We start from the raw sequence: 27,833 nt of genomic DNA, 5'->3' as shown, positions 1-27,833 counted from the left end.
ACACACACACACACACACACACACACACACACACACACACACACACACACACACACACACACACACACACACACACACAAAACCACACACACACACACACACAACCACACATACGCGCTCGCGTAAACAACAGGCCTAGTGTCTAATCGTCATGTGCCTAGGACACAGTGATAATTCACACATAGAGGTATGATAAATCTCAGGGAACAGGGAGGGAATGACCTAGTGGGAACCAGTAAAGAGGCAGGGCAATGAGCTGTGATTCGACCCCTGCAACCACAATTAGGTAAGAACATATGCGACTGTGTTGTACGTGGTCGTGATGAACGTGGTTGTGATGTACATGGCCCAGATGTAAGTACGTGGTCGTGATGTATGTGGTCGTGATTACGTGGCCCTGATGTACGTAGTCACGGCATTATGACGGGTGAGCACTCCAGCATAATGCCGTGACTAAAATCAAAGTCCTAACATACAGGGGGGGGGGAGTCTTTCTCTTCAATGCATTATGCCGGGTAGCAGCAACCATTAGCATGACGTCACTGCCTGCCGCCAAACTCCACAGCGACTCCTCAGTGTTACGTGGCTGTCGTGGTCAGAGGAAGTGTTGCACTTTTGTCTCGCATCTGCCCCATCTTTTGTCCGGTGTTCCCTTTGGTTTTGGGGCTATACATGTTTGATTATGGGTAAAAGGAAGTCTTTAACACCTGAAACTATATCAAATCATAGGGCTACACAAAGCTGGGCACCAGACGAAAGAAATAGTGGAGAATGTTAGTGTATGAGTGTTCAGTGAGGAGCTGGATGTAGCGTTTCAAGGCTGGTGGCGGTGTTGAGTTACCGTCTGCCAAACCTCGTCCTGGTCCCTTGAAGAAAACATCTGTCTACACCTTAACTGTGTTTAAGAAGCAGTTAGACAGTACATTTAAGACAACTGCTAGAGAACTGAAGGAAAAAAACCCACATCTTTTCTCAGAGGTGTCTGTAAGAACTGTTAACAGACGTGTGTCAGAACTGGGCTACAGTAGTCACCACCAGGTTAAGAAACAGATCCTCTCCAAGCCGCAGAAGAAACGTAGGCTGGATTATGCAAAGAAATATCTTCACTTTAATTCTCAACAGTGGTCTGAAGTGCTTTGGAGTGATGAAGCAACCTTCACCGTCACCTGTAACCGTGGGGGACTTGTGTACTGCCCAGAGGTAGTGACCACCCACGCTACACCTGTGGGACCACCAAACACCCAGACTCGCTCATGGTTTGGGGGTGTTTCAGTGCTCATTGTTGGTGAGGGATCTTAGAGAACTTTTAAGGAAGTCTTTTGTTAATAATAATTTAATGCTGTTTTAAGTGATCCATGGTACGAAAGTCCTTGTGTTGAATATTTCAATAATTTTCCTAACTTTTGCGGATTATTTGTTTGATTTACTAATTAGATTTAGATTTTGCCACCGAAGTGGCTAGTTTATTGTGCTCCCCATATCCATCCTGTGGACTGTAGCGCAAGAGCATGTGGGTACACAAAAGGCCTAGGAACTAGGCCCCAAAGGGTTAACAGGAATACATATGGATTTATATCTACATATCTATAGTTCAATTATCTGTTACAAGCAAATTTAGGAAATTTGCTTAGTATATCTGGTATCTTGGTATAAACCTTGGTAATAAATACCGACAAGTTGTGTACGAATGGTATATAATACCGACAAGATGAGATTAAGACACATGTGCAACTTCTGGGTATCTTTATTGAAGACGTTTCGCCATCCAGTGGCTTTATCAATACAAATTCTAGGACATAACTTGACAGTAGAACTATGTGCAGAAGATGAGGTAATCAGTCCCTCAACCTAGGAGTAGGTGTGAAGAGCACCAAAGTCGTGGAGATTCTGAAGCAGAAGAAAGGATCCTGGCGCTTATATAGTAACGTCAGGTGAAGCAGACGAGGGCAAATTCACTGGTAGGCGGGATTCCCCAGTGGAAGTAGGTCCTTCCCAAAGAGATGGGTTAGTTGTAGTAGTAGTTGTCGTAGTCGTGAAGGTTATGTACATGTCCTCAGAATTAAGATTCCATGATGTTGCAGTGTCTGACAAGTTGTGTACGAATGGTATATAATACCGACAAGATGAGATTAAGACACATGTGCAACATCTGGGTATCTTTATTGTAGACGTTTCGCCATCCAGTGGCTTTATCAATACAAATTCTAGGACATAACTTGAAGACAGTAGAACTATGTACAGAAGATGAGGTAATCAGTCCCTCAACCTAGGAGTAGGTGCGAAGAGCACCATAGTCGTGGAGATTCAGATTCAGTAAGTTTGTCAGGCAGGAACGACCTCTCGTGAATCCATGCTGAGATTCATTTATCAAGTTATGCTCTTCAAGGTGACTTCTGATAATGTCAGCTATAATTGATTCTAATAACTTGCCCACTATAGATGTCAGGCTTATTGGACGGTAATTTGAAGGAGTGGACTTATCCCCTGATTTGAATATAGGAACCACATTAGCCATCTTCCACATATCTGGCACAACACTGGTAAGGATGGACGTATTGAATACACTCGTTAATGGCTGACTAAGCTCCATCTTGCATTCCTTAAATACCCTTGAAAACAACTCATCGGGTCCCGGGGACTTATTTTGTTTCAGTTTGTCTATCTGTTTAATAACCATGTCCCTCGTGACAGTAATATTAGTTAACTTGAATTCATCAGGAACTAAATAATTGTTAATTACTGGAATCTCATTTACATCTTCCTGTGTAAAAACTGACAAAAAATAGTCATTAAATAAGGAACACATTTCCAGTTCATTATCCGTCAGCTGTCCATTCCCAGATTTCAGAGGTCCTACTTTTTCCTTCACCTTCGTCCTATACACTTGAAAGAACCCCTTTGGATTAGTCTTTGATTCATTAGCAACTCTAATTTCATAGTCACGTTTAGCCTTTCTAATCGCTTTTTTTACTTCTCTTTTAAGCTGAACATATTGGTCAGTAAGGTTAACCTCTCCTCTTCTGATGCGCCTATAAATTCCCCTTTTCTCCCCTAATAGATGCTTTAGCCTCCTGTTAACCCATTTGGGATCGTTATTATTAGACCTAATTTCTCTCTGGGGAATGTATATATTCTGGGCACTGTGTACATTATTTAGAAAACAATCATAAAAGCAGATCCCTTCATATTCATAAGTATGATTATCGTCAATAAAATCATTAGCTAGATAACCCCAATCAAGATTAGACAAATGTTCCCTAAGTCCATTATAATCGGCAGAACGAAAATCGGGGATTTTTACTGTATTATCATTATTCTTGCATTCCCAATTAATGCTAAAGGTGATGGATTTGTGATCACTTGCGCCAAGCTCTTCAGTGATCTCCAGATTATTCACTAGTGTTTCCTTATTTGACAAGACTAGGTCCAGCAAATTATTACCCCTGGTAGGTTCAGTTACACTCTGTTTCAAAAAACAGTCCTGAACTGTTTCCATGAAGTCACTGGACTCTAGATTACCTGTCAAAGAATTCCAGTCAATTTGGCTAAAGTTAAAGTCCCCTACTATGACTACGTTACTGTGTCCAGAAGCCCTAACAATTTCGTCCCAAAGAAGTCTCCCTCTATCGTGATCCAAGCCTGGAGGTCGGTATATTACACCTAGAATTAGTTTTTCTTGACCCTCCACGACCTCTAGCCAAACAGACTCTGTTACTGCTCCATCTATTTTTATACCTGTTTTTATGCAACAATTAATATTTTCTCGGACATACAATGCAACTCCTCCCCCCTTCCCATTACATCTATCCACATTGAATAACTTAAATCCCTGAATATTACACTCAACAGTCATATCCCGACTCTTTAAATCATACCACGTTTCAGTTAATGCAATGATATCAAAGTTCCCAGCACATGCTACCAAACGTAGTTCATTAATTTTATTTCTTGCACTTCGACTGTTAGCATAAAATACCATCATATGTTTTTTCTTCTGCACATTTTTCCTATTCATCTTTGTTTTTACACAATTTCTGAAATTATCATTACCCAGAGTTACTACATGACAGTTACTATTAAGATTCTTAATATCAGAGCATAAGTCAATATATCCATACTCATTATTAATCATTTCTAAACCCATACCTCTAACTAATCCTAGTTTAAAGTCCTAACAACCCCCTCAACTGAGTTAGCAAGAAAACCCACACCTGCCCTGGATAAGTGAACCCCATCCCTGGCATACATGTCATTTTGGCCCTAGAAGTTGTCCCAGTTGTCAATGAATGGTACTGCATTATCCTTACAGTGTTTATCCAGCCAACAATTAATACCAATTGCTCTGGACAACCATTCATTACCAACACCTCTTCTTGGCAAAATGCCACATATAACAGGGCGCCCCCCTTCTTCCTAATCATGTCTATAGCTGTCCTGAACTTTCTAACTAAATCCTCACTTCTACGCTTGCCTACATCATTGCCTCCAGCACTGAGGCAAATAATAGGATTGATCCCATTACCGTTCATGATGTTGTCAAGCCGGCTAACAATGTCCTCCATCCCAGCCCCAGGAAAGCATACCCTTTGTCTCCTACTCCTGTCCTTCAAGCAGAATGCCCTATCCATGTATCTAACCTGGCTATCCCCAACAACAACAATATTCTTACCTTCCTTGTTGTCGTTCGTCGTGATGATCCCAGTAGTAGACTCACATTCGTCGGGTAGCACCGAGAATGCGTTGGAGGTTTCCACGGGAGTTTCCACAGCAGTCTCTTTCTTCTTCATCGTTTCTGGCTTTCCATTCGTCTTCTTGATCGTCAACTTCGTCGTCCCCTGCTGTCCAACCACTGACCACGATCCCTTCTTGACCTGAGGACTCGAAACAGGAGGACTACTACGAATCCTCTTGTTTTCCTCGGTCAATCGCCGTATCTCCATCTTCGCTGCCCTCAGTTCTTCCTTAAGTTGCTGGTAAAGTTGCTCGATGGAGGGCATCTTGGTTCAGTCCACGGGAGCAAACAAGACACTTCTTCACAGAGTTAAGTACAGGTCAGCACTCAAGAGCACACAAACAGGTCTTCACAGAGCTAAGTACACGTCACCACTGAGCTAAGTACACGTCACCACTGAGCTAAGTACACGTCACCACTGCTAAGTACACGTCACGACATTCCAGTTCATCAAATCATTCCAGTTCATCAAATGTCCCGTGGAGTCTCTGTGGAGGACACAGGTATCTTATTTTCATTAATAAGATATCTTGACATGTCACATAGGTTATTATACTGTCTGTCTCTGTATTCCTCAATAAGTGGACAATTAAGCACATAGTGTTCAAGACAGTGACCATATGCCTGATCACATAATTTACATTTAGTTTGATCATCATCTGTGTGTCTCCCAAACTGCCAGAAGTACTTGTAACCAAGTCTAAGCCTGGCCACTACAACATCAGTCAGTACTTGTAACCAAGCCTAAGCCTGGCTACTACAACATCAGTCAGTACTTGTAACCAAGCCTAAGCCTGGCCACTACAACATCAGTCAGTACTTGTAACCAAGCCTAAGCCTGGCTACTACAACATCAGTCAGTACTTGTAACCAAGCCTAAGCCTGGCTACTACAACATCAGTCAGTACTTGTAACCAAGCCTAAGCCTGGCTACTACAACATCAGTCAGTACTTGTAACCAAGCCTAAGCCTGGCCACTACAACATCAGTCAGTACTTGTAACCAAGCCTAAGCCTGGCTACTACAACATCAGTCAGTACTTGTAACCAAGCCTAAGCCTGGCTACTACAACATCAGTCAGTACTTGTAACCAAGCCTAAGCCTGGCCACTACAACATCAGTCAGTCTGTTCACATTGCACGTTGCTCCATAAACATACTTATCTACGTTCATGTTATCATAGTGGGTTATAGATCTACTCAGGCTTCTAACTGCATTCCTATAACAATCATTTTCATTATTTACTTCCTTGAATGTGTTGTATATTGTATATTTTTTTATTCTATAAATATCCCAGGTACTATTAGTACTGTTTCTAATACTAAAAAAAAAAAAAAAAAGAGAGGTGCATGTATCAAATGGAAGTTAAGAAGCAATGTGAGTATATGAAATCCCAGGCAGAGACCAGTTTTGCGACGATGGTGTAAAGCTTGGCTTTACGAGTTACTCTTTCTCACGTCCCTTAACAGTAACAGAGGTCTTGCCCAGTCCACAACAGTAACGTCAGTATTGGCTTTTCTGATATCCGCTAAGGTTGTTGGTTGCAAGCTAATTGCCTACCATAATTAACTGTGCCTTTCCAAACCCATGATACCTTTGATATAAGTTTGATGAGTTTCGAGAGTCTACTTCCGGAGTCCGGCCATGGGCCAGGCTCATCTGGTGCTAACCTGGTCAATTAGGCTATTGCTGCTGGAGGTCCGCTGCACTGCATATCCATCACAGCCTGGTTAATCTGGCACCTGGTGAAGATACTTGTCCAGTTCTCTCTTGAAGGCTTCTACACTTGTTCCAGCCGTGTTTCTGATATCTTCTGGTAAGATGTTAAATAATCTGGGGCCCACGTATGTTTATACAGTTTTTCCTTATTGTGCCCATCGAACCCTTGCTTTTCACAGAGTTTATTTTGCACTTCCTCCAATACCTCTCGCCCCAGCATGTTATGACAGTGTGTAGATTTGGGACCAGTCCCTCGAGTGCTTTCCAATTATATATCATGCATATCTCCTTTCTCCTCTCATCTAATGAGGCGAAACGTTTCGGAATAACGATACCTAACTCGTATACCATTTTCATATCCACTCTGTCAGAAACTACAACACAACGGAATCTTGGTACAGAAAACACCTTTGACAAGTGAGAAGGGATGGATGTGAGAGGGACCTGACCTCTCAATGATTACATTCTTCTACTAATGGGCTACGCCTCACCCTTTGACGGTATATAAATCTTCATACTATATCTTCAACTTCACATTGTTACAGACTTTGAAGCAAAACTCTTGTCCAGGCTGGGGGACTGACCACCTCAAAACTACGTCTTCAGAGGTGATGGACTGATTACATCGTCTTCACATCTCTACTGCTTATGCTGACCCTTCTGTACTTGACCGAAGAAGCCTACTGTGTAGGCGAAACGTTTCGGAATAAAAATGTCTAACTCTTGCCCATGTGTCTTACTTATCAACCCGTTGGTACTGTATACCATTTTCGTGTGTAGGCGTAAACTATCTCTGTATTTTTCAAGCTCTGATATTTCTCCTGACTTGAACAGGGTCGTCAACAGTTAGTTTAATATGTTTATTATGCACCCCATACCCATCCTGTGGGTGGTAGTCAAAAGATTACAGAGGTACATAATGGGTCCAGGGACTGGGCCTCAAAGTTTTGATAGCTGAGCAAGTTACAGAGGTAATGAATTCACAATTTACAAAGGTAATGAACTCAAAATTTACAAAGGTAATGAACTCCAGGTAGGTCTAGTCACAATCATGACAAGTTACAAAGGTGTTTACAGATTACAGAGGTACACAATGGGTCCAGGGACCGGGCTCCAAAGTTTTGATGGCTGAACTAGGTACAAGGTAATGAACTCACAAGTTACAAAGGTAATGAATACTGTAAGAATGGTTACTTACGTGTATACATGGCAGCAATCATGAACAAATTTTAGAGTAATGAGCAATTCACACTTCCACACCCGGTCACAACTGTAGTGAGTTATTGGTGCAAATGTTGATTGCTGAGTCTCTCACACACACACACACACACACACACACACACACACACACACACACACACACACACACACACACACACATACAAATTCATACACACACACACACACACACACACACACACACACACACACACATACACAAACTCATACACACACACGCACACACTCATACACACACACACACACACACACACACACACACACACACACACACACACACACACACACACACATGCACACATGTGGTAATGCTTTATTTACAGCTAGCAAAGTCAGGGTATTTCTCCAGAATGGTCTGTAATATACCACTGTGGATAAAATACTTAGCCATTTCTTGAACACTTCTGAGTGAGTTGTTTCTAAATTCATTAATTTTATCGCACTCCAGTACATAATGACGCAGGGTGTGACACACTCCAGTACATAATGACGCAGGGTGTGACACACTCCAGTACATAATGACGCAGGGTGTGACACACTCCAGTACATAATGACGCAGGGTGTGACACACTCCAGTACATAATGACGCAGGGTGTGACACACTCCAGTACATAATGACGCAAGGTGTGACAATAGTCCATCTGGCAAAGTTTACATTTCGTTTGGTCTACATCTGGTGGTGGTGATTTAACCTGCCAAAGATACTTGTAACCCAGCCGGAGCCAGGCAGTAGTGACATCCAAGAGTCTGCTTATTTTGTTGGATGCACCATAGACATGACTCTCCTCCTGCATGATAGTGATGATAGATGGACTCACTGGTGTCAATCTCCCTGAGCCTTAAGTCCATAAAATTCAGCTGAAGTTCTTTTCGTATTATTGTTCTCAAACTACTACCTGACAAGCCAAGATTGTAATCTACTCCCTCTTTGAAAGCATACAGCTTAGCCAATTTATCAGTTCTATCATGCATCTGAAGACCAATGTGAGATGGAATCCACAGCATGTGCACTCTGACTCCACTGTCCACAATCCTACCATACCTGTGTCTGGCTTCTGACACAAGCATACCACAATTTATGCTTAATGAGTTGAGAGCATTTATGGATGACAGAGAATCAGTTACAATTAAACTGTCAATCTTTGATACATAGATGCATTTCAGTGCAAGGAGTATGGCAAACAGTTCTGTCTGAAGGGTAGAGGCCCAATCATTGATGCGTGCTCCGATTTCTTTAAGAGAGCCATCACTCTGTACGACAACAGCAGCACTACCAGGTCGTCAACACTGAGCAATATTTCAAATGAGGGAGCACTAGCGATTTGAAAATGACAACATTGGCATTATTTCCCCACCCGGTCATTCTCCTGGCTGTCGTGACCTTTGTCTTATTTTGTTCTTTGAAAGAAAGGTCAGCTGCCATAGTTATTTCCAAGTCTTTCACGTGTTCATTTCCTCCTGCTTGAGTTTTGTATAAAGTGTGCCTTTTGAGTTCTTCATAGTTTCTATACCTAAGGGGTTGGAACTTATCACCATTGAACGTCATGTTATTCTGCACTGCCCACTGGAAAACACTGCTTATATCTTCCTGTATTTTTTTTAGTGTCTTCTACCATTGTGATTTTCATGTTTTAGTGTCATTTGTCAATGATAATACAAAACTGTGAAGGGTGTTTTTATCTATGTCTGCTATGTGGATGAGAAACAGCAGAGGTGCCAGGACAATGCCTTGGGGAACTGAGCTTTTTACCTTGCTGAAGCTGGATTTACTCTGTTTGCTGCTATTTTTTTGTGTTCTGTGTGTTAGTAACTCGAAAACTTTTCTGCCTACCTTCCCCGTAATACCCATGGCCCTCATTTTGTGCGCTATCACTCCATGGTTGCATTTGTCAAACGTCTTTGCAAAAGTCTGTGTATATCACATCTGCGTTTTGTTTGCCTTCCAACGCCTCCGTAATTCTGTCATAATGGTTCAGCAGCTGTGACAGGCCTGATCGGCCTTCTCTAAAATCATGCTGGTTTGGGTTGTGCTGTTCCATGAAATTTGTAATCTGCCGTTTTATCGCTCTTTCGAAGATTTTTATAATGTGGGAAGTTAGGGCTACTGGTCTGTAATTTTTAGTTATTTCTCTACCACCTGCACTCTTGAAAGTTTCCGGTATTTTACCTAGTTCTAGTCTTTCTCCAACGAATACTGAGGACTAGTGCTAGTGGTACTTTGCATTTTTTTTTTATGAACAGAGCATTCCATGAATCTGGTCCAGGTGCTGAGTGAGTGGGCATGTTATCAATTCCGTTCTCAAAATCTATGAGACTAGTACTAATGTCAGTCAGTTGGTCTGCGCGGCCTTCTCGTGGAGTGAAAAATGTTTCTGCATTTTCTGCCTTGCTGTCAATTAGTGGGTTGCTGAACATCGACTCGTACTGTTCTTTTAGAATTTAGCTCATTTCCTGTTCATCGTCTGTATAAAAGTCTCATTTCAATTATCCAATTCTACAGTTAGTTCTTAGCTTGGATTTCTTGCAGTATCCTGTATGGCCCTTTGTTCCCTTTGTACTTTTTCTGTTTGGTATGACATTCGAAGTTTTTGCTCCAGTTCAGTGATCTCTGGGCTAAGACTGTCTTTCCTCTGTCGCTGCATGTTTGTTTTTAAGCAGTTCGGTTACTCGATTTCTTTTGTACCATCTCCTATGCTTTCTATATATCTTTTCTTCAATGGTACGTTTGTAATACAGACGTTGTATGCTTCTGTATTCATCTTCTTCAGGCACTGGTGAGGATTTAGTGTGCTCATGTCTGTTTCCCAGGATATGTCTGATAGTTCTTAATTTATTTTGTCCAAGTCGGTTCTATGACTGTTGAAATCAAACTTACTGAACATCCCTTCATGTAGACTGGTGCTGTAGTTCCCTAATAATGAGTTGATACTCGTTTGTACTTTTATGATGTTGTGGTCAGGGCATATTTTCTTTTGTAATTTTTATGTCTCTGATTAGTTCCTCGTTGTTTGTGAATATCAAATATAGGGTATTTTCATTTCTAATGGGATCAAGTATCAATTGGTTCTATGAGTACTTTTCACAAAATCTCATTAGTTCTCTGGTATGTGTCTGTTGAGTCAGGGAGTAATTTCTGGTATAATGTTGTGTTAATGGGAGATTTAAACTTTAGACAAATTGACTGGAACAATGTGACAGGAAATCTTGAGTCTAGTGACTTTCTTGATACGGTTTTGGATTGCTTTTTAAAACGGTTTGTGACAGAACCAACTAGAGGAAACCTGCTTGACTTGGTTCTTGCCAACAAAGAATCACTAGTTAATAATCTTGAGGTTAGTGATGAGCTTGGGGAAAGTGATCACAAATCAGTTTCAATATATCATGGAATTACCCAGATAACTGCAATCGAGTTGCTGTCCCAGATTTCCGCTTGGCCGACTTCATGGATATGAGAAATTACCTGGGTGAGCTAAACTGGGACGACCTAACTATGTCTCAGGTTGGTAGGTTGTCAGTATGACGTACTGCAGAGCATAGTGCTGGCTGCCCAGGCAACTTTTGTTCCGAGTAGGGAAATTAGATCCAACAAAAATGATCCCAAATGGATAAACAATAGATTAAAATATCTCATTGGTCAAAAGAGAGGCATATAAAGGCGTATCAAGAGGGGATGGGCAGTTAAGAAATCAATATATTCAATTAAAGAGAGAAATAAAAAAAAGGGAATAAGAAAAGCAAAAAAGTATTATGAGGCAAAAGTCGCAAAGGATTCGAAGACTAACCCAAAAGGGTTCTTTCAAGTATACAGTAGTAACATTAGGGACAAGATAGGCCCACTTAAGAGTAACTCAGGTCAGATCACTGACAGTGGTAAGGAAATGTGTGAAATTTTCAATACCTACTTCCTCTCAGGTTTTACTCAGGAAGATACTAGTGAAATTCCAGAAATAATAAATTATGTAGAACAGGACGATTAGGGTAATTAGTGACATGGTCCTCAGACTAATAGAGAAATTAACACCTAACAAATCCCCAGGTCCTGATGAACTGTTTGCAAGGTTTTAAAGGAATGTCAAGAGGAACTTAACATACCTTTGGCTAATCTTTTCAGTATATCGCTACAAACTGGCACAGTGCCAGACAAGTGAAAAATGGCAAATGTAATACCTATTTACAAGGCAGGTGACAAGTCTTTAGCTTCGAACTATAGACCAATAAGCCTTACCTCCATAGTTGGTAAATTTATGGAATCAATAATTGCCGAAGCAATTCGTAGCCATCTTGAAAGGCATAAATTGATTAATGAATCTCAGCACGGTTTTACAAAGGGGCGTTCCTGTCTTACAAATTTACTAACTTTCTTCACTAAGGTATTTGAGGAGGTAGATCATGGTATTGAATATGATATTGTGTACATGGACTTCAGTAAGGCTTTCGATAGAGTTCCACATCAGAGGCTATTGAGGAAACTTAAGGCACGCGGAATAGGAGGGGAAATTTTTTCCTGGGTAGAGGCATGGCTGAAATAGGCAGCAGAGAGTTTGTATTAATGGAAAGAAATCAGAATTTGGGCACGTCACAAGCAGTGCTCCACAGGGGTCAGTGTTGGGCCCCTTGTTGTTCACAATCTACATGAACGACATAGATTAGAGAATAAAAAATCGACATAAGCAAATTTGCTGATGACACCAAAATAGGCCGTCGAATTCATTCTAATGAGGACAATAGAGCACTCCAGGATGATTTGAATAGACTGATGCAGTGGTCGGAGAAGTGGCAGATGCAGTTTAATATAGACAAATGCAAAGTTCTAAATATTGGAAAGGAAAATAACCATGCCACATATAACTAAATAATGTAGATCTTAATATTGCGGATTGCAAAAAAGATTTAGGAGTTCTGGTTAGCAGTAATCTGAAACCAAGACAACAGTGCATAAGTGTTCGCAATAATGCAAACAGAATCCTTGGCTTTATAGCAAGAAGTATAAATAATAGGAGTCCTCAGGTTGTTCTTCAACTCTATATATCCTTGGTTAGGCCTCATTTAGATTATGCTGCACAGTTTTGGTCACAACATTACAGAATGGATATAAATGCTCTGGAAAACATACAAAGGAGGATGACAAAGTTGATCCCATGTATCAGAAATCTTCCCTATGAGGATAGACTGAGGACCCTGAATCTGCACTCTCTAGAAGGCGTAGAATTAAGGGAGATATGATAGAGGTGTATAAATGGAAAAGAGAAATTAATAAAGGAGATGCAAATAGCGTGCTAAAAATATCTAACATAGCCAGAACTCGCAGCAATGGCTTTAAATTGGAAAAATTCAGATTCAAGAAGGATATAGGAAAGCATTAGTTTGGTAACAGAGTTGTGGATGAGTGGAACAAACTCCCGAGTACTGTCACAGAAGCTAAGACGTGTAGTTTTAAAAATAGGTTAGATAAATATACGAGTGGGTGTGAGTGGGTGTAAGATGGACCTGACTAGCTTGTGCTACTAGATCGTATGCACTGCTCCTCCCTTAAGTGACGTGTCTGACCTCACTAGGTCAAAGCAGTGGCTAAAGCCGGTGTGAGAATTGGACTTGCCTCACATAGGCCAGCAGGCCTGTTGCAGTGTTCCTTCTTTCTTATGTTCTTGCGCAAGATTTAAATCTCCAGAGAGTACAATATTTGGCGTGGGATTTTCTAGCCTATCCAGACAGCTATCTACCTGCCTTAACTGATCTGTGAATTCCTCAGCAGTTGCTGACGGAGGTTTAAATATTAGGATAATTACCAATTTCGTATTTTTAACTTTAATACCTAGAATTACTATTGTATCATTCGTAGAATTAACAATTCTGAGCAAGAGAAAGTATCTTTCACATAGTCCTACTCCTCCCTGTGATATATTAATATTATCACATCTCTGCATGTTACAGTTTTCTGTCTTTATTTCTCCGTCCAAAACATCCCTTGAGTGTGTCTGTCAATGCTCCAACCATTGCATTTGCCCACTAATATAACTAACTTTGTCGTTTTTATTTGATTTTAAACCCAGAATATTTGCAAATAGGAAGCAGGATTTACCATTTGGGATGCTTTGTTTTGCTGTGTGTTTAGTTAGTACCACTGGTGATGTACTACCTGGTAGGATTTATCCAGTATTGACTGTGCATTTGACTGTTGTATATTCGACCCTGATGGATGGATGCCTGGTTAGGTATGTGCCCCTCTGTCATATTTTCCCGTTTGGCCTCTTTCTTGGGTCCAATCGTTTTTCTTTGTGCGTTAAAAAGACTGCTGTTCATTTTTTTCTTTCTCTGTAGCGTGGTGGTCTAGGCAGCTAAGGTCATAACATTCTCTAAACTGTGTTGAAGCTTTTGCACATCACTAGATGGAAGTGCCTCCACTCTGTCAAAGTAGCACTTTCCCTTTCTCAACATGTTTGCACATTTTCTGTTATGTTTATTCCAGCATGTTGTTCCATATATGCATATCCCTTTTCGCATATTTGCAGAAGTCCTGACTGCCTACATTTACTGAGTCTGACTCCTTCCAGAGGTCTGCCACGTGATCTGCATTCTCTTTTCTTTCATTTAAGCATATTTCCGTTTTTTCTGTTTCATGTTTTCCTACTATAGATTTCCTCCCTCAGTGTCGTGTACCCCCCCCCCCTTTTTTTTTTGTCTTTCTAACTTGCCCTGAATGATGGTCTTCACTCTTGAGCTCCTTGGTCCATACCTTTATTTTCCCCCTCTCCTTATCCCCTACCTTTTTGTTTCCAATATATATATATATATATATATATATATATATATATATATATATATATATATATATATATATATATATATATATATATTCTACGCCTTTTAAACTGATAGGTTGCAACACTAGGGTTGGAAACAGTAAATGTATAAAAGGCATTCAGCATGAAGTTATAAATAAAGACAATAGATCAGGTCAGCAAACAAAGGGGGACAGCAGAGGGCAGCAAGGGACTAGCTCCCTTAAGGTTTACTATACTAATAGCAGGAGTGCAAGAAATAAGATAGATGAGCTAAGATTAATTGCAAGTGCAGGAAACGTAGATATTATTGCTATAACAGAGACCTGGCTCAATCTGAAAGATAGAGAGATGCCCTCTGAATGTCACATACAAGGCTATAAATTATTCCACACTGACAGGGTCAACAGGAAAGGTGGTGGAGTAGCGATGTATGTCAGAGACAATTTAAATTGTTGTGTTAGACAAGATATTAAATTAGAAGCGTCAGCCACTGAATCTGTTTGGTTACAGCTTCTCGAGGGCCGAGAAAAACTAATTTTGGGTGTGATTTACAGGGCCCCAAATCTTGATAGGGAGTGCAGTAAACTTCTATGGGATGAAATTCGTAAGGCATCTACATACGAAAATGTTGTGCTAATGGGAGATTTCAACTATAGACAGACTGACTGGAGCAATTTGACAGGAAATTTAGAGTCAGGTGACTTTCTTGATACGATCCAGGATTGTTTTTTAAAACAGTTTGTGACAGAGCCAACTAGGGGAAATAACCTCCTTGACTTGGTTCTTGCCAGTAGGGAAACGCTAATTAATAATCTTGAGGTTAATGATGAGCTTGGGGAAAGTGATCACAAATCACTCAGTTTTAATATATCATGGAATTCCCCTAATAATGGCAATCAAGTCTCCGTCCCTGACTTTCGCTTGGCTGATTTCATAGGACTGAAAAATTACTTAGGTGGGCTGAACTGGAATGACCTGACTAAGGATTAGGTAGGTGGTGATGGTTGCCGATATGACGCTTTCCAGGGCATAGTTCTAGCTGCTCAGTCAAATTATGTTCCAAATAGGGAAATCAGATCAAACAAAAATGATCCTAAATGGATGAACAATAGATTAAAATATCTGATTGGCCAAAAGAGAGGCATATATAGGCAAATCAAAAGAGGAGAGGGGCAATTAAGAAATCGATATATTCAGTTAGAGAGAAATAAAAAAGGGAATTAGAAAAGCAAACAGAGATTATGAGGTTAAAGTTGCAAGAGAATCGAAGACTAACCCAAAAGGATTCTTTCAGGTATGCAGAAGTAAGATCAGGGACAAGATAGGCCCACTCAAAAGTTCCTCGGGTCAGCTCACTGACAGTGATAAGGAAATGTGTAGAATTTTTAACACATACTTCCTCTCAGTTTTTACACAGGCGGATACCAGCGATATTCCAGAAATGATAAATTATGTAGAACAGGGCGATAATAAACTGTGCACTATTAGGGTCACAAGTGACATGGTTCTTAGGCAAATAGATAAATTAAAACCTAACAAATCCCCAGGCCCCGATGAACTGTATGCAAGGGTTCTAAAGGAATGTAAAGAGGAGCTTAGCAAACCTTTGGCTAATCTTTTCAACATATCACTACAAACTGGCATGGTGCCAGATAAGTGGAAAATGGCAAATGTGATACCTATTTTCAAAGCAGGTGACAGGTCCTTAGCTTCGAACTATAGACCAATAAGCGTAACCTCCATAGTGGGAAAATTTATGGAATCAATAATTACCGAGGCAGTTCGTAGCCACCTTGAAAAGCATAAATTAATCAACGAATCTCAGCATGGTTTTACAAAGGGGCGTTCCTGCCTTACGAATTTATTATCTTTTTTCACTAAGGTATTTGAGGAGGTAGATCATGGTAATGAATATGATATTGTGTATATGGACTTCAGTAAGGCTTTTGACAGGGTCCCACATCAGAGACTATTGAGGAAAATTAAAGCACATGTAATAGGAGGAGAATTTTTTTCCTGGATAGAGGCATGGTTGACAAATAGGCAGCAGAGAGTTTGCATAAATGGGGAGAAATCAGAGTGGGGAAGCGTCACGAGCGGTGTTCCACAGGGGTCAGTGTTGGGGCCCCTGCTGTTCACAATCTACATAAACGACATAGATGAGGGCATAAAGAGCGACATCAGCAAGTTTGCCGATGACACCAAAATAGGCCGTCGAATTCATTCTGACGAGGACATTAGAGCACTCCAGGAAGATTTGAATAGACTGATGCAGTGGTCGGAGAAGTGGCAGATGCAGTTTAATATAGACAAATGCAAAGTTCTAAATGTTGGACAGGACAATAACCATGCCACATATAAACTAAATAATGTAGATCTTAATATTACGGATTGCGAAAAAGATTTAGGAGTTCTGGTTAGCAGTAATCTGAAACCAAGACAACAGTGCATAAGTGTTCGCAATAAAGCTAATAGAATCCTTGGCTTCATATCAAGAATCATTAATAATAGGAGTCCTCAGGTTGTTCTTCAACTCTATACATCCTTGGTTAGGCCTCATTTAGATTATGCTGCACAGTTTTGGTCACCGTATTACAGAATGGATATTAATGCTCTGGAAAACATACAAAGGAGGATGACAAAGTTGATCCCATGTATCAGAAACCTTCCCTATGAGGATAGACTAAGGACTCTGAATCTGCACTCTCTAGAAAGACGTAGAATTAGGGGGGATATGATTGAGGTGTATAAATGGAAGACAGGAATAAATAAAGGGGATGTAAATAGTGTGCTGAAAATAACTAGCCTAGACAGGACTCGCAGCAATGGTTTTAAGTTGGAAAAATTCAGATTCAGGAAGGATATAGGAAAGTACTGGTTTGGTAATAGAGTTAGGGATGAGTGGAACAAACTCCCAAGTACAGTCATAGAGGCCAGAACGTTGTGTAGCTTTAAATATAGGTTGGATAAATACATGAGTGGATGTGTGTGGGTGTGAGTTGGACCTGATAGCTTGTGCTACTAGGTCGGTTGCCGTGTTTCTCCCTTAAGTCAATGTGACCTGACCTGACTAGGTTGGGTGCATTGGCTTAAGCCGGTAGGAGACTTGGACCTACCTCGCATGGGCCAGTAGGCCTGCTGCAATGTTCCTTCGTTCTTATATATATATATATATATATATATATATATATATATATATATATATATATATATATATATATATATATATATATATATATATATATGGCAAGCTCCTTAAGACCTTTCTTAGTACTTCTCTTATACCTGACCAGCTTTCCATCTCACTGGGGCAAAACCAGAAACATCTTTCCTGTTTTAGGTCATTTCTCGTGGCTGAATTAAGCTTTGTACATAATACATGAGATGTTCCACATATTTCACAGTGCCAATAATGCTTTTTTTCAAAAGTTCTTCCACATACACCATATGTCTTATTTCCTCAGATGGCGAAAATTTCCAGCTTTCTACCGCATATTTCCGTTCAAGCCCTTCATTCATTCATTCAGCAATTAGCTTCTCACTCCCGCTGAAGGTTAACTTTTAGAAGCGTTGCTGAAGTATTTATTTAGACTTGGTGCAGGACATGCAAAAGTGTGTATTATAAGGAAGAGAGACTGTTGCGCTTGTTCCAGGAAATTATCACCTCTGCACTCTGGGGTATGATCATTGCACAGGTGACCAGACTGGGTGGGTCATTGGGCAAATGCGGGGGAGGGGACATGGACCTGCTCCGCATGGGTCAGTAGGCCTGCTGCAGTGTTCCTTCTTTCTTATGTTCTTATGAATTTAGGCGACAATGTTTGAGAACTGTGTGTACTCACCTTTTCGTAAAATGGGTCGATTCAGAGCACCTGACCTGTGTGTGTGGGTGTGTACGTAAATGTGTGTGAATATCTGACTTTCTATGTATGAATGTGTCGCGTCAAAAAAGTCGAACCTACTAGTTTGACTTAAAAAGCAATTGTCAATACCGAAGAATAAGCAGAGTGAAACATCCCAGGGAGGTACTACCGTCCTGTGGTAGTAGGCTGGTAGACAGCAACCACCGAGGGAGGTAATAACGTCCTCTGACAGTACGCTGGTAGACAGCAACATCCCAGGGAGGTAATACCGTCCTGTGACAGTACGCTGGTAGACAGCAACATCCCAGGGAGGTAATATCGTCCTGAGGTAGTAGGGTGATAGACAGCAACCACCCAGGGAGGGACTACCGTCCTGTGGTAGTAGGCTGGTAGACAGCAACCACCAAGGGAGGTAATAACGTCCTCTGACAGTACGCTGGTAGACAGCAACATCCCAGGGAGGTAATACCGTCCTGTGACAGTACGCTGGTAGACAGCAACATCCCAGGGAGATAATACCGTCCTGTGACAGTACGCTGGTAGACAGCAACACCCCAGGGAGGTACTACCGTCCTGTGACAGTATGCTGGTAGACAGCAACATCCCAGGGAGGTACTACCTTCCTGTGGTAGTAGGTTGGTAGACAGCAACATCCCAGGGAGGTACTACCGTTCTGTGGTAGTAGGTTGGTAGACAGCAACCACCCACGGAGGTACTACCGACCTGTCGTAGTAGGATGATAGACAGCAACCACCCAGGGAGGTACTACCGCCCTGTGGCAGTAGGTTGGTAGACAGCAACCACCCAGGGAGGTACTACCGTCCAGTGGTAGTACGTTCATAAAGAGCAACTACCCAGGGAGGTACTACCGTCCTGTGGTAGTAGGTTGGTAGACAGCAACCACCCAGGGAGGTACTACCGTCCTGTGGTAGAAGGTTGGTAGACAGCAACTACCCAGGGACGTACCACCATCCTGTGGTAGTAGGTTGGTAGACAGCAACCACCCAGGGAGGTACTACCATTCTGTGGTGGTAGGTTGGTAAACAGCAACATCCCAGGGAGGTACTACCATCCTTTGGTAGTAGGTTGGTAGACAGCAACCACCCAGGGAGGTACTACCGTCCTGCGGTAGAAGGTTGGTAGACAGCAACCACCCAGGGAGGTACTACCATCCTGTGGTAGTAGGTTGGTAAACAGCAACATCCCAGGGAGGTACTACCACCCTGTGGTAGTAGGTTGGTAGACAGACACCCAGGGAAGTACTACCGTCCTGTGGTAGTGGGTTGATAGACAGCAACCACCCAGGGAGGTACTACCGTCCTGTGGTAGTAGGTTGGTAGACAGCAACCACCCAGGGAGGTACTACCGTCCTGTGGTAGAAGTTTGGTAGACAGCAACCACCCAGGAAGGTACTACCGTCCTGTGGTAGTAGGTTCGTAGACAGCAACCACCCAGGGAGGTACGACCGTCCTGTGGTAGTAGGTTGGTAGACAGCAACCACCCAGGGAGGTATTACTGTCCAGTGGTAGAAGGTAGGTAGACAGCAACCACCCAGGGAGGTACTACCATCCCGTGGCAGTAGGTTGGTAGACAGCAACCACACAGGGAGGTAATACCATCCTTTGATAGTAGGTTGGTAAACAGCAACATCCCAGGGAGGTACTACCATCCTGTGGTAGTAGGTTGGTAGCCAGCAACCACCCAGGGAGGTACTACCGTAAAGTGGTTGTAGGTTGGTAGACAGCAACCACCAAGGGGGGTACTACCATCCTGTGGTAGTAGGTTGATAGACAGCAACCACCCAGGGAGTTACTACCGTCCTGCGGTAGTAGGTTGGTAGACAGCAACCACCCAGGGAGGTACTACCGTCCTGTGGTAGTAGGTTGGAAGACAGCAACCACCCAGGGAGGTACTACCGTCCTGGGGTAGAAGGTTGGTAGACAGCAACCACCCAGGGAGGTACTACCATCCTGTGGTAGTAGGTTGGTAGACAGCAACCACCCAGGGAGGTACTACCGTCCTGTGGTAGTAGGTTGGTAGAGAGCAACCACCCTTGGAGGTACTACCGTCCTGTGGTAGTAGGTTGGTAGAGAGCAACCACCCTGGGAGGTACTACCGTCCTGTGGTAGTAGGTTGGTAGACAGCAACCACATAGGGAGGTACTACCATCCTGTGGTAGTAGGTTGGTAGACAGCAACCACCAGGGAGGTACTACCGTCCTGTGGTAGCAAATTGGTAGACAGCAACCACCCAGGGAGGTATTATGGTCCTGTGGTAGTAGGTTGGTAGACAGCAACCACTCAGGGAGGTACTACCACCCTGTGGTAGTAGGTTGGTAGAGAGCAACCACCCATGGAGGTACTACCGTCCTGTGGTAGTAGGTTGGTAGACAGCAACCACCCAGGGAGGTACTACCATCCTGTGGTAGTACGTTGGTAGACAGCAACCACCCAGGGAGGTACTACCGTCCTGTGGTAGCAAATTGGTAGACAGCAACCACCCAGGGAGGTATTACCGTCCTGTGGTAGTAGGTTGGTAGACAGCAACCACCCAGGGAGGTACTACCACCCTGTGGTAGTAGGTTGGCAGACAGCAACCACCCAGGGAGGTACTACCATCCTGTGGTAGTAGGCTGGTAGACAGCAACCTCCCAGGGAGGTACTACCATCCTGGGGTAGTAGGTTGGTAGACAGCAACCAGCCATGGAGGTACTACCATCTTGTGGTAGTAGGTTGGTAGACAGCAACCACCGAGGGAGGTCCTACCGTTCTGTGGTAGTAGGTTGGTAGGCAGCAACGATCCAGGGAGGTACTACCATCCTGTGGAAGTAGGTTGGTAGACAGCAACCACCGAGGGAGGTACTACCGACCTGTGGTAGTAGGCTGGTAGACAGCGACCACCCAAAGAGGTACTACCATCCTGTGGTAGTAGGTTGGTAGACAGCAACCACCCAGGGAGGGACTACCGTCCTGTGGTAGTAGGTTGGTAGACAGCAAACAGCGAGGGAGGTACTACCGTCCTGTGGTACTAGGCTGGTAGACAGGAACCACCGAGGGAGGTACTGCCGTCCTGTGGTACTAGGTTGGTAGACAGCAACCACCGAGGGAGGTACTACCGTCCTGTGGTAGAAGATTGGTAGACAGCAACCACCGATTGATGTACTACCGTCCTGTGGTAGTAGGTTGGTAGACAGCAACAACCGAGGGACGTACTACCGTCCTGTGTTAGTAGGTTGGTAGACAGCAACCACCGAGGGAGGTACTGCCGTCCTGTGGTACTAGGTTGGTAGACAGCAACCACCGAGGGAGGAACTACCGTCCTGTGGTAGAAGATTGGTACACAGCAACCACCGAGGGATGTACTACCGTCCTGTGGTAGTAGGTTGGTAGACAGCAACCACCGAGGGAGGTACTACCGTCCTGTGGTAGTAGGTTGGTAGACAGCAACTACCCAGGGAGGTACTACCGTCCTGTGGTAGTAGGTTGGTAGACAGCAACCACCCAGGGAGGTACTACCGTCCTGTGGTAGTAGGTTGGTAGACAGCAACCACCCAGGGAGGTACTACCGTCCTGTGGTAGTAGGTTGGTAGACAGCAACCACCCAGGGAGGTACTACCGTTCTGTGGTAGTAGGCTGGTAGACAACCACCCAGGGAGGTACTACCGTCCAGTATTAGAAGGTTGGTAGACAGTAACCACCGAGGGAGGTCCTACCGTCCTCTGGTAGTAGGCTGATAGACAGCAACCACCCAGGGAGGTACTACCGTCCTGTGGTAGTAGGTTGGTAGACAACAACCACCCAGGGAAGTACTAAGGTCCTGTGGTAGTAGGCTGGTAGACAGCAACCACCCATGGAGGTACTACCGTCCTGTGGTAGTAGGTTGGTAGACAGCAACCACCCAGGGAGGTACTACCATCCTGTGGTAGTAAGTTGGTATACAGCAACCACCCAGGAAGGTACTACTGTCCTGTGGTAGTAGGTTGGTAGACAGCAACCACCCAGGGAGGTACTACCGTCCTGTGGTAGTAAGTTGGTATACAGCAACCACCCGGGGAGGTACTACCGTCCAGTATTAGAAGGTTGGTAGACAGCAACCACCGAGGGAGGTACTACCGTCTTGTTGTAGGTTGGTAGACAGCAACCACCCAGGGAGGTACTACCGTCTTGTTGTAGGTTGGTAGACAGCAACCACCCAGGGAGGTACTACCGTCCTGTGGTAGTAGGTTGGTAGACAGCAACCACCCAGGGAGGTACTACCGTCTTGTTGTAGGTTGGTAGACAGCAACCACCCAGGGAGGTACTACCGTCCTGTGGTAGTAGGTTGGTAGACAGCAACCACCCAGGGAGGTACTACCGTCTTGTAGGTTGGTAGACAGCAACCACCCAGGGAGGTACTACCGTCCTGTGGTAGTAGGTTGGTAGACAGCAACCACCCAGGGAGGTACTACCGTCCTGTGGTAGCAAATTGGTAGACAGCAACCACCCAGGGAGGTATTACCGTCCTGTGGTAGTAGGTTGGTAGACAGCAACCACCCAGGGAGGTACTACCACCCTGTGGTAGTAGGTTGGCAGACAGCAACCACCCAGGGAGGTACTACCATCCTGTGGTAGTAGGCTGGTAGACAGCAACCACCCAGGGAGGTATTACCGTCCTGTGGTAGTAGGTTGGTAGACAGCAACCACCCATGGAGGTACTACCGTCCTGTGGTAGTAGGTTGGTAGACAGCAACCACCCAGGGAGGTACTACCATCCTGTGGTAGTAAGTTGGTATACAGCAACCACCCAGGAAGGTACTACTGTCCTGTGGTAGTAGGTTGGTAGACAGCAACCACCCAGGGAGGTACTACCGTCCTGTGGTAGTAGGCTGGTAGACAGCAACCACCCGGGGAGGTACTACCGTCCAGTATTAGAAGGTTGGTAGACAGCAACCACCGAGGGAGGTACTACCGTCTTGTTGTAGGTTGGTAGACAGCAACCACCCAGGGAGGTACTACCGTCTTGTTGTAGGTTGGTAGACAGCAACCACCCAGGGAGGTACTACCGTCCTGTGGTAGTAGGTTGGTAGACAGCAACCACCCAGGGAGGTACTACCGTCTTGTTGTAGGTTGGTAGACAGCAACCACCCAGGGAGGTACTACCGTCCTGTGGTAGTAGGTTGGTAGACAGCAACCACCCAGGGAGGTACTACCGTCTTGTTGTAGGTTGGTAGACAGCAACCACCCAGGGAGGTACTACCGTCCTGTGGTAGTAGGTTGGTAGACAGCAACCACCCAGGGAGGTACTACCGTCTTGTTGTAGGTTGGTAGACAGCAACCACCCAGGGAGGTACTACCGTCCTGTGGTAGTAGGTTGGTAGACAGCAACCACCCAGGGAGGTACTACCGTCCTGTGGTAGTAGGTTGGTAGACAGCAACCACCCAGGGAGGTACTACCGTCTTGTTGTAGGTTGGTAGACAGCAACCACCCAGGGAGGTACTACCGTCCTGTGGTAGTAGGTTGGTAGACAGCAACCACCCAGGGAGGTACTACCGTCCTGTGGTAGTAGGTTGGTAGACAGCAACCACCCAGGGAGGTACTACCGTCCTGTGGTAGTATAGGCCATGAGGTTGAAGAGTTGTGGAGTAGATTTAAGAACGCAGTATTAGCGTGCATCAGAAGTTTGTGGATATTGGATGGTGGGTGTGGGTGGGAAGAGGAGCGATTGGTGGAATGATGAGAATAAGAAAATTATTTGGGGTGAAATTAATAAGTTGAGAAAGCCTAGGGAACGAATGGATTTCATGGTTAACAATAGAAGAGAGTTTTTAGATGGAGAGTTGTAGGTATCAGGAAAATAGAGGGAAAATTTTGAGGAACTGGTAAATGTTGATGAATATAAGGAAGCTGTGATTTCCTGCATTGGCCAGGGAGGTATAACATCTCGTAAGAATGAGGAAGAGCCAGATGTGTGTGTGGAATGGTTGGGGCATTTATTTAATAAATGAATGAGCGAGGGCAAGGCATCTAGGGATTCCCAAGGAGCGTGCATAGTTCTTTGTGAAAAAGCAAAGGGGACATACGGGAGTGCAACAATTAAGCCTGTTGAGTATACGTGGTAAAGTGTATGGTAGAGTTATTATTGAAAGAATTAAGAGTAAGACGTAGAGCAGGATCGCAGGAGGAAGCTTCAGACTGGGAAGGAGGCTTCAGACAGGGAAGGAGGCTTCAGACAGGAAGGGGATTTGTAAACCAAGTATTTACAGGGAAGCATTTAAGTGAACAGTATTTATATAAGGGCAAATAGGTTTTCATTGCATATATGGATTTGGAAAAGGCATACGGTAGGGTGCATAGGGAAGCAATGTGGCAGACGTTGCAAGTGTATGAAATAGGTGCTAGGTTACTGAAAGCAGTAAAGAATTTTTGTGAGGATAGTGAGGCTCAGGTTAGAGTATGTAAGAGAGAGGGAGATAATTTTCCAGTAAATGTCTGCCTTCGACAGATGCGCAACGTCACCATAGTTGTTCATTATATTTATAGATAAGGTTATAACAGAAGTGAATACTGGGGTGCTGGGAAGAGGTATAGAATTAAAAGATGAATCAAACACAAAGTGGGAGTTGTCACAGTTGCTCTTTGCTAATGACACTGTGCTTTCGGGAGATTTTGAAGAGAAGTTGCAGAAGTTGGTGAACGAATTTGAGATGGTATGTGTAAGAGAAGGAAATTAATAGTAAATATAGGAAAGAGCAATGTGATGATAAAAAAATTGGGTAACGGGGATAGAACCCGCGATCAGAGTCTCAAAACTCCAGACCGTCGCGTTAGCAATCGTGTCATTACGATTTCGTGAGTCTGGATATCAGACTGGAGGGAGAGAGTATGGAGGAAGTGAATGTTTTCAGATATTTGTGAGTGGACTTGTCAAAAGATTGGTCTATGAAAGACGAGGGTAACCATAGAACAGACGAGGAGTGAAAAAATGTGAGTGGTGCACTGAAGAGTCTGTGGAGAAGAACGTTATCCAAGAAAGCAAAGAGGAAAATATATGAGAGTATAGTGTTACTAACGCTCTTATATGGGTGTGAAGCATGGGTGGTGAATGTTGCAACAAGAAGGCAGTGATGTCGTGTCTGAGGGCAATGTATGGTGTGAATATTATGCAGAGAATACGTAGCTTGGAGATTAGAAGGAGGGGCGGAGATTGTAAAAGTATTACCCAGAGGGTTGTGGAGCGGTTGTTGAGATGGTTCGGACTTTTCAAGAGAGTAGATCAAAATAGAATTTCTTGGAGGGTGTATAAAGCTATTGTCGAAGAAAGACTGGAGAAGGGTCGTCCTAGGAAGGGTTGGAGGGAGGGGATAAAGGAGGTTTTGTGTGCAAGCAAATGTTTTTATAACTTGACATGCTATTGGAGTGTGAACAAAGTAACATTCACGAAAAGATTCATGAAACCGGTTAGCCGGACTTGAGTCCAGGAGGTGGGAAATACAGTGCCTGTATTTTGAAGGAGAGGTGTTGATATGTTGCAGTTTTTGTTTTAAGTATAGGGTGTACGCCTCTGGCAACAGTGATGGACTGAATGATGATGAAAATGTTTTTTCTTCTTTTGGGTCACCCTCCCTGGGTGGGAAACGGCCGATGTGTTAATAAAAAAAAATCTCCCAAGAAAACTGCATCATTTGAATGTTATACATAGAACACACACAGATACACACGATCCTTGCAACCACAAATAGCCACCCAATTGTAAAACAGATTTTTACTGATATTCAAACACTGAAGATATATCAGGGTTGTGTAAGATCTCGTTTGAGATGATAGACTAACCTGAACTGTTTTCCGTGTGTCCTTCACCTTTCTGATAGTGATGGTCTGGACAGGTATATAAGAGTTGACTCGCATGTTATGCGCCACTCACTCTGCGTTCTCTCTGACGCCAACATGATCCTGGTAAGGTATTTCTGTACCTCTGTACCAGTCCTCTATATTCTCATAAGGTCTAGTGACAGAGATTTTTAGAGTGCCACCCTCTAGAGTGCCACATTTCAGTAATTTTTATAGCGTATTAAAAACCATGTTTAAATTTAGAGAAATTTCGCGAGGCTAAAAATTTGTGAAAAACTGTTACCAAAATGACTTCTTTACTTTTGAACACTTAGGAAAGTAATTCATTTCTCGTCTTGCAGGAAGTAGTATTTTGTACTTTGTTGGTTGTTGTGGGAGCCGATAAGCGTCCGTCTACATCTTACGGAGTACCCGCCAGGGGAAGTGGAGGCTTCACTGCAGGATCCAGAGGAGGCTTTGGTATTTCATCAGTTAGAGGTTCGGCAGGTGGCTTTGGGACCTCAGCTGGTGGAGCATTTGAAGGGTCAGCTGGAGGAAGATTCGGAGCATCATCTGGTGGAGCCTTTGGAGGTTCTGGTGGGGGAGGCTTTGGAAGACCTGCTGGTGGAGCCTTCGGGAGTTCAGCTGGTGTAGGTTTCGGGGGAGCTGGCAGTGGAAGTTCTCTTAGTGGAAGTTACACTCCTACAGGTCCCGTAGTCCCCATCTTAGTAGATGACCGTCAAGGACCTGATGAGTATGGAAACTACAATTTCAACTTTGAAACTGGTGATGGCATCAGTCGTCAGGAGCAAGGCGCCCCTCAGGGTCCAACTGGTGCTGTGGCAGCTCAGGGAGGATGGACGTAAGTATTCTTTAACAGTGTTTCACAGAATAAGTGTGTAAGATGTTTTCTCTCGAAATATATGACATTTTCTTAGGTTAATAACGAATCTAACTGTAATATTGTGTTTCAGATTTACTTTCCCCGACGGAACTCCCGCTGCTTTCAGCTTCATAGCAGATGAAGGTGGTTACCGAGTGGAGTCTCCTCTTCTGCCACCTCTCCCCGCCCACGCTATCGCCCAGATCGAGAAGGCTCGCCAGGAAGACGCCGCTGCAGCTGCCGCAGGTGGACGAGGATCATATAGTGATGCTTCAAGTTCTGCGCCTCAGTTTACTGGAGCGCCTGCTGGAGGCTTCGGTGGTTCACCTGCTGGTGGCTTCGGTGGTTCACCTGCTGGTGGCTTCGGTGCTTCACCTGCTGGTGGCTTCGGTGCTTCACCTGCTGGTGGCTTCGGTGCTTCACCTGCTGGTGGCTTCGGTGCTTCACCTGTTGATCGCTTCGGTGGTTCACCTAGTAGCTTCGGAACCCCACGCCGTGGTGGCGCTCCTGTGGCTCCCAGTAGAACTTACGGTGCCCCATAAGCATTACTCTTTATCATGCCAATGACTCCATCATTCTCGATAGATATTCGTTACATATTTTCTCACTTGTTACCTCGTTCTGTTTTTGTCATTCTTGGGCCCCTAAGTCTGCTAATCTTGCCACATCTGGTCTGTTATTTGACGGTGCAATGACACTAAATACGCTTATTACTTTTTTGTTATGTATTTAATAAAAATAAAATTATTTTAAATATACGTTTTTCCATATATAAAATTCTAATGGCTTGATTTCTAGAAAAATTGCAT

The 27,833-nt window shown here is 43.7% G+C and overlaps 1 protein-coding gene across 1 annotated transcript; it reads left to right on the top strand.

Moving 5' to 3' along the window:
- The first annotated feature begins 322 nt into the window (after nt 1–322).
- Nucleotides 323–27,833, top strand: LOC128702744 (pupal cuticle protein 36-like). Its single transcript, XM_070101806.1, has 5 exons — nt 323–354; nt 1,002–1,285; nt 24,855–25,021; nt 26,477–27,003; nt 27,116–27,833. Exons 1-5 carry the CDS (start codon nt 323–325, stop codon nt 27,564–27,566), a joined length of 1,461 nt encoding a protein of 486 aa, XP_069957907.1. The 3' UTR covers nt 27,567–27,833.

This window comes from Cherax quadricarinatus, chromosome 79, assembly GCF_038502225.1.
Source record: "Cherax quadricarinatus isolate ZL_2023a chromosome 79, ASM3850222v1, whole genome shotgun sequence".
NCBI classification, from domain to species: Eukaryota; Metazoa; Arthropoda; class Malacostraca; order Decapoda; family Parastacidae; genus Cherax; species Cherax quadricarinatus.
This window is presented reverse-complemented; position numbering and strand designations above follow the sequence as displayed.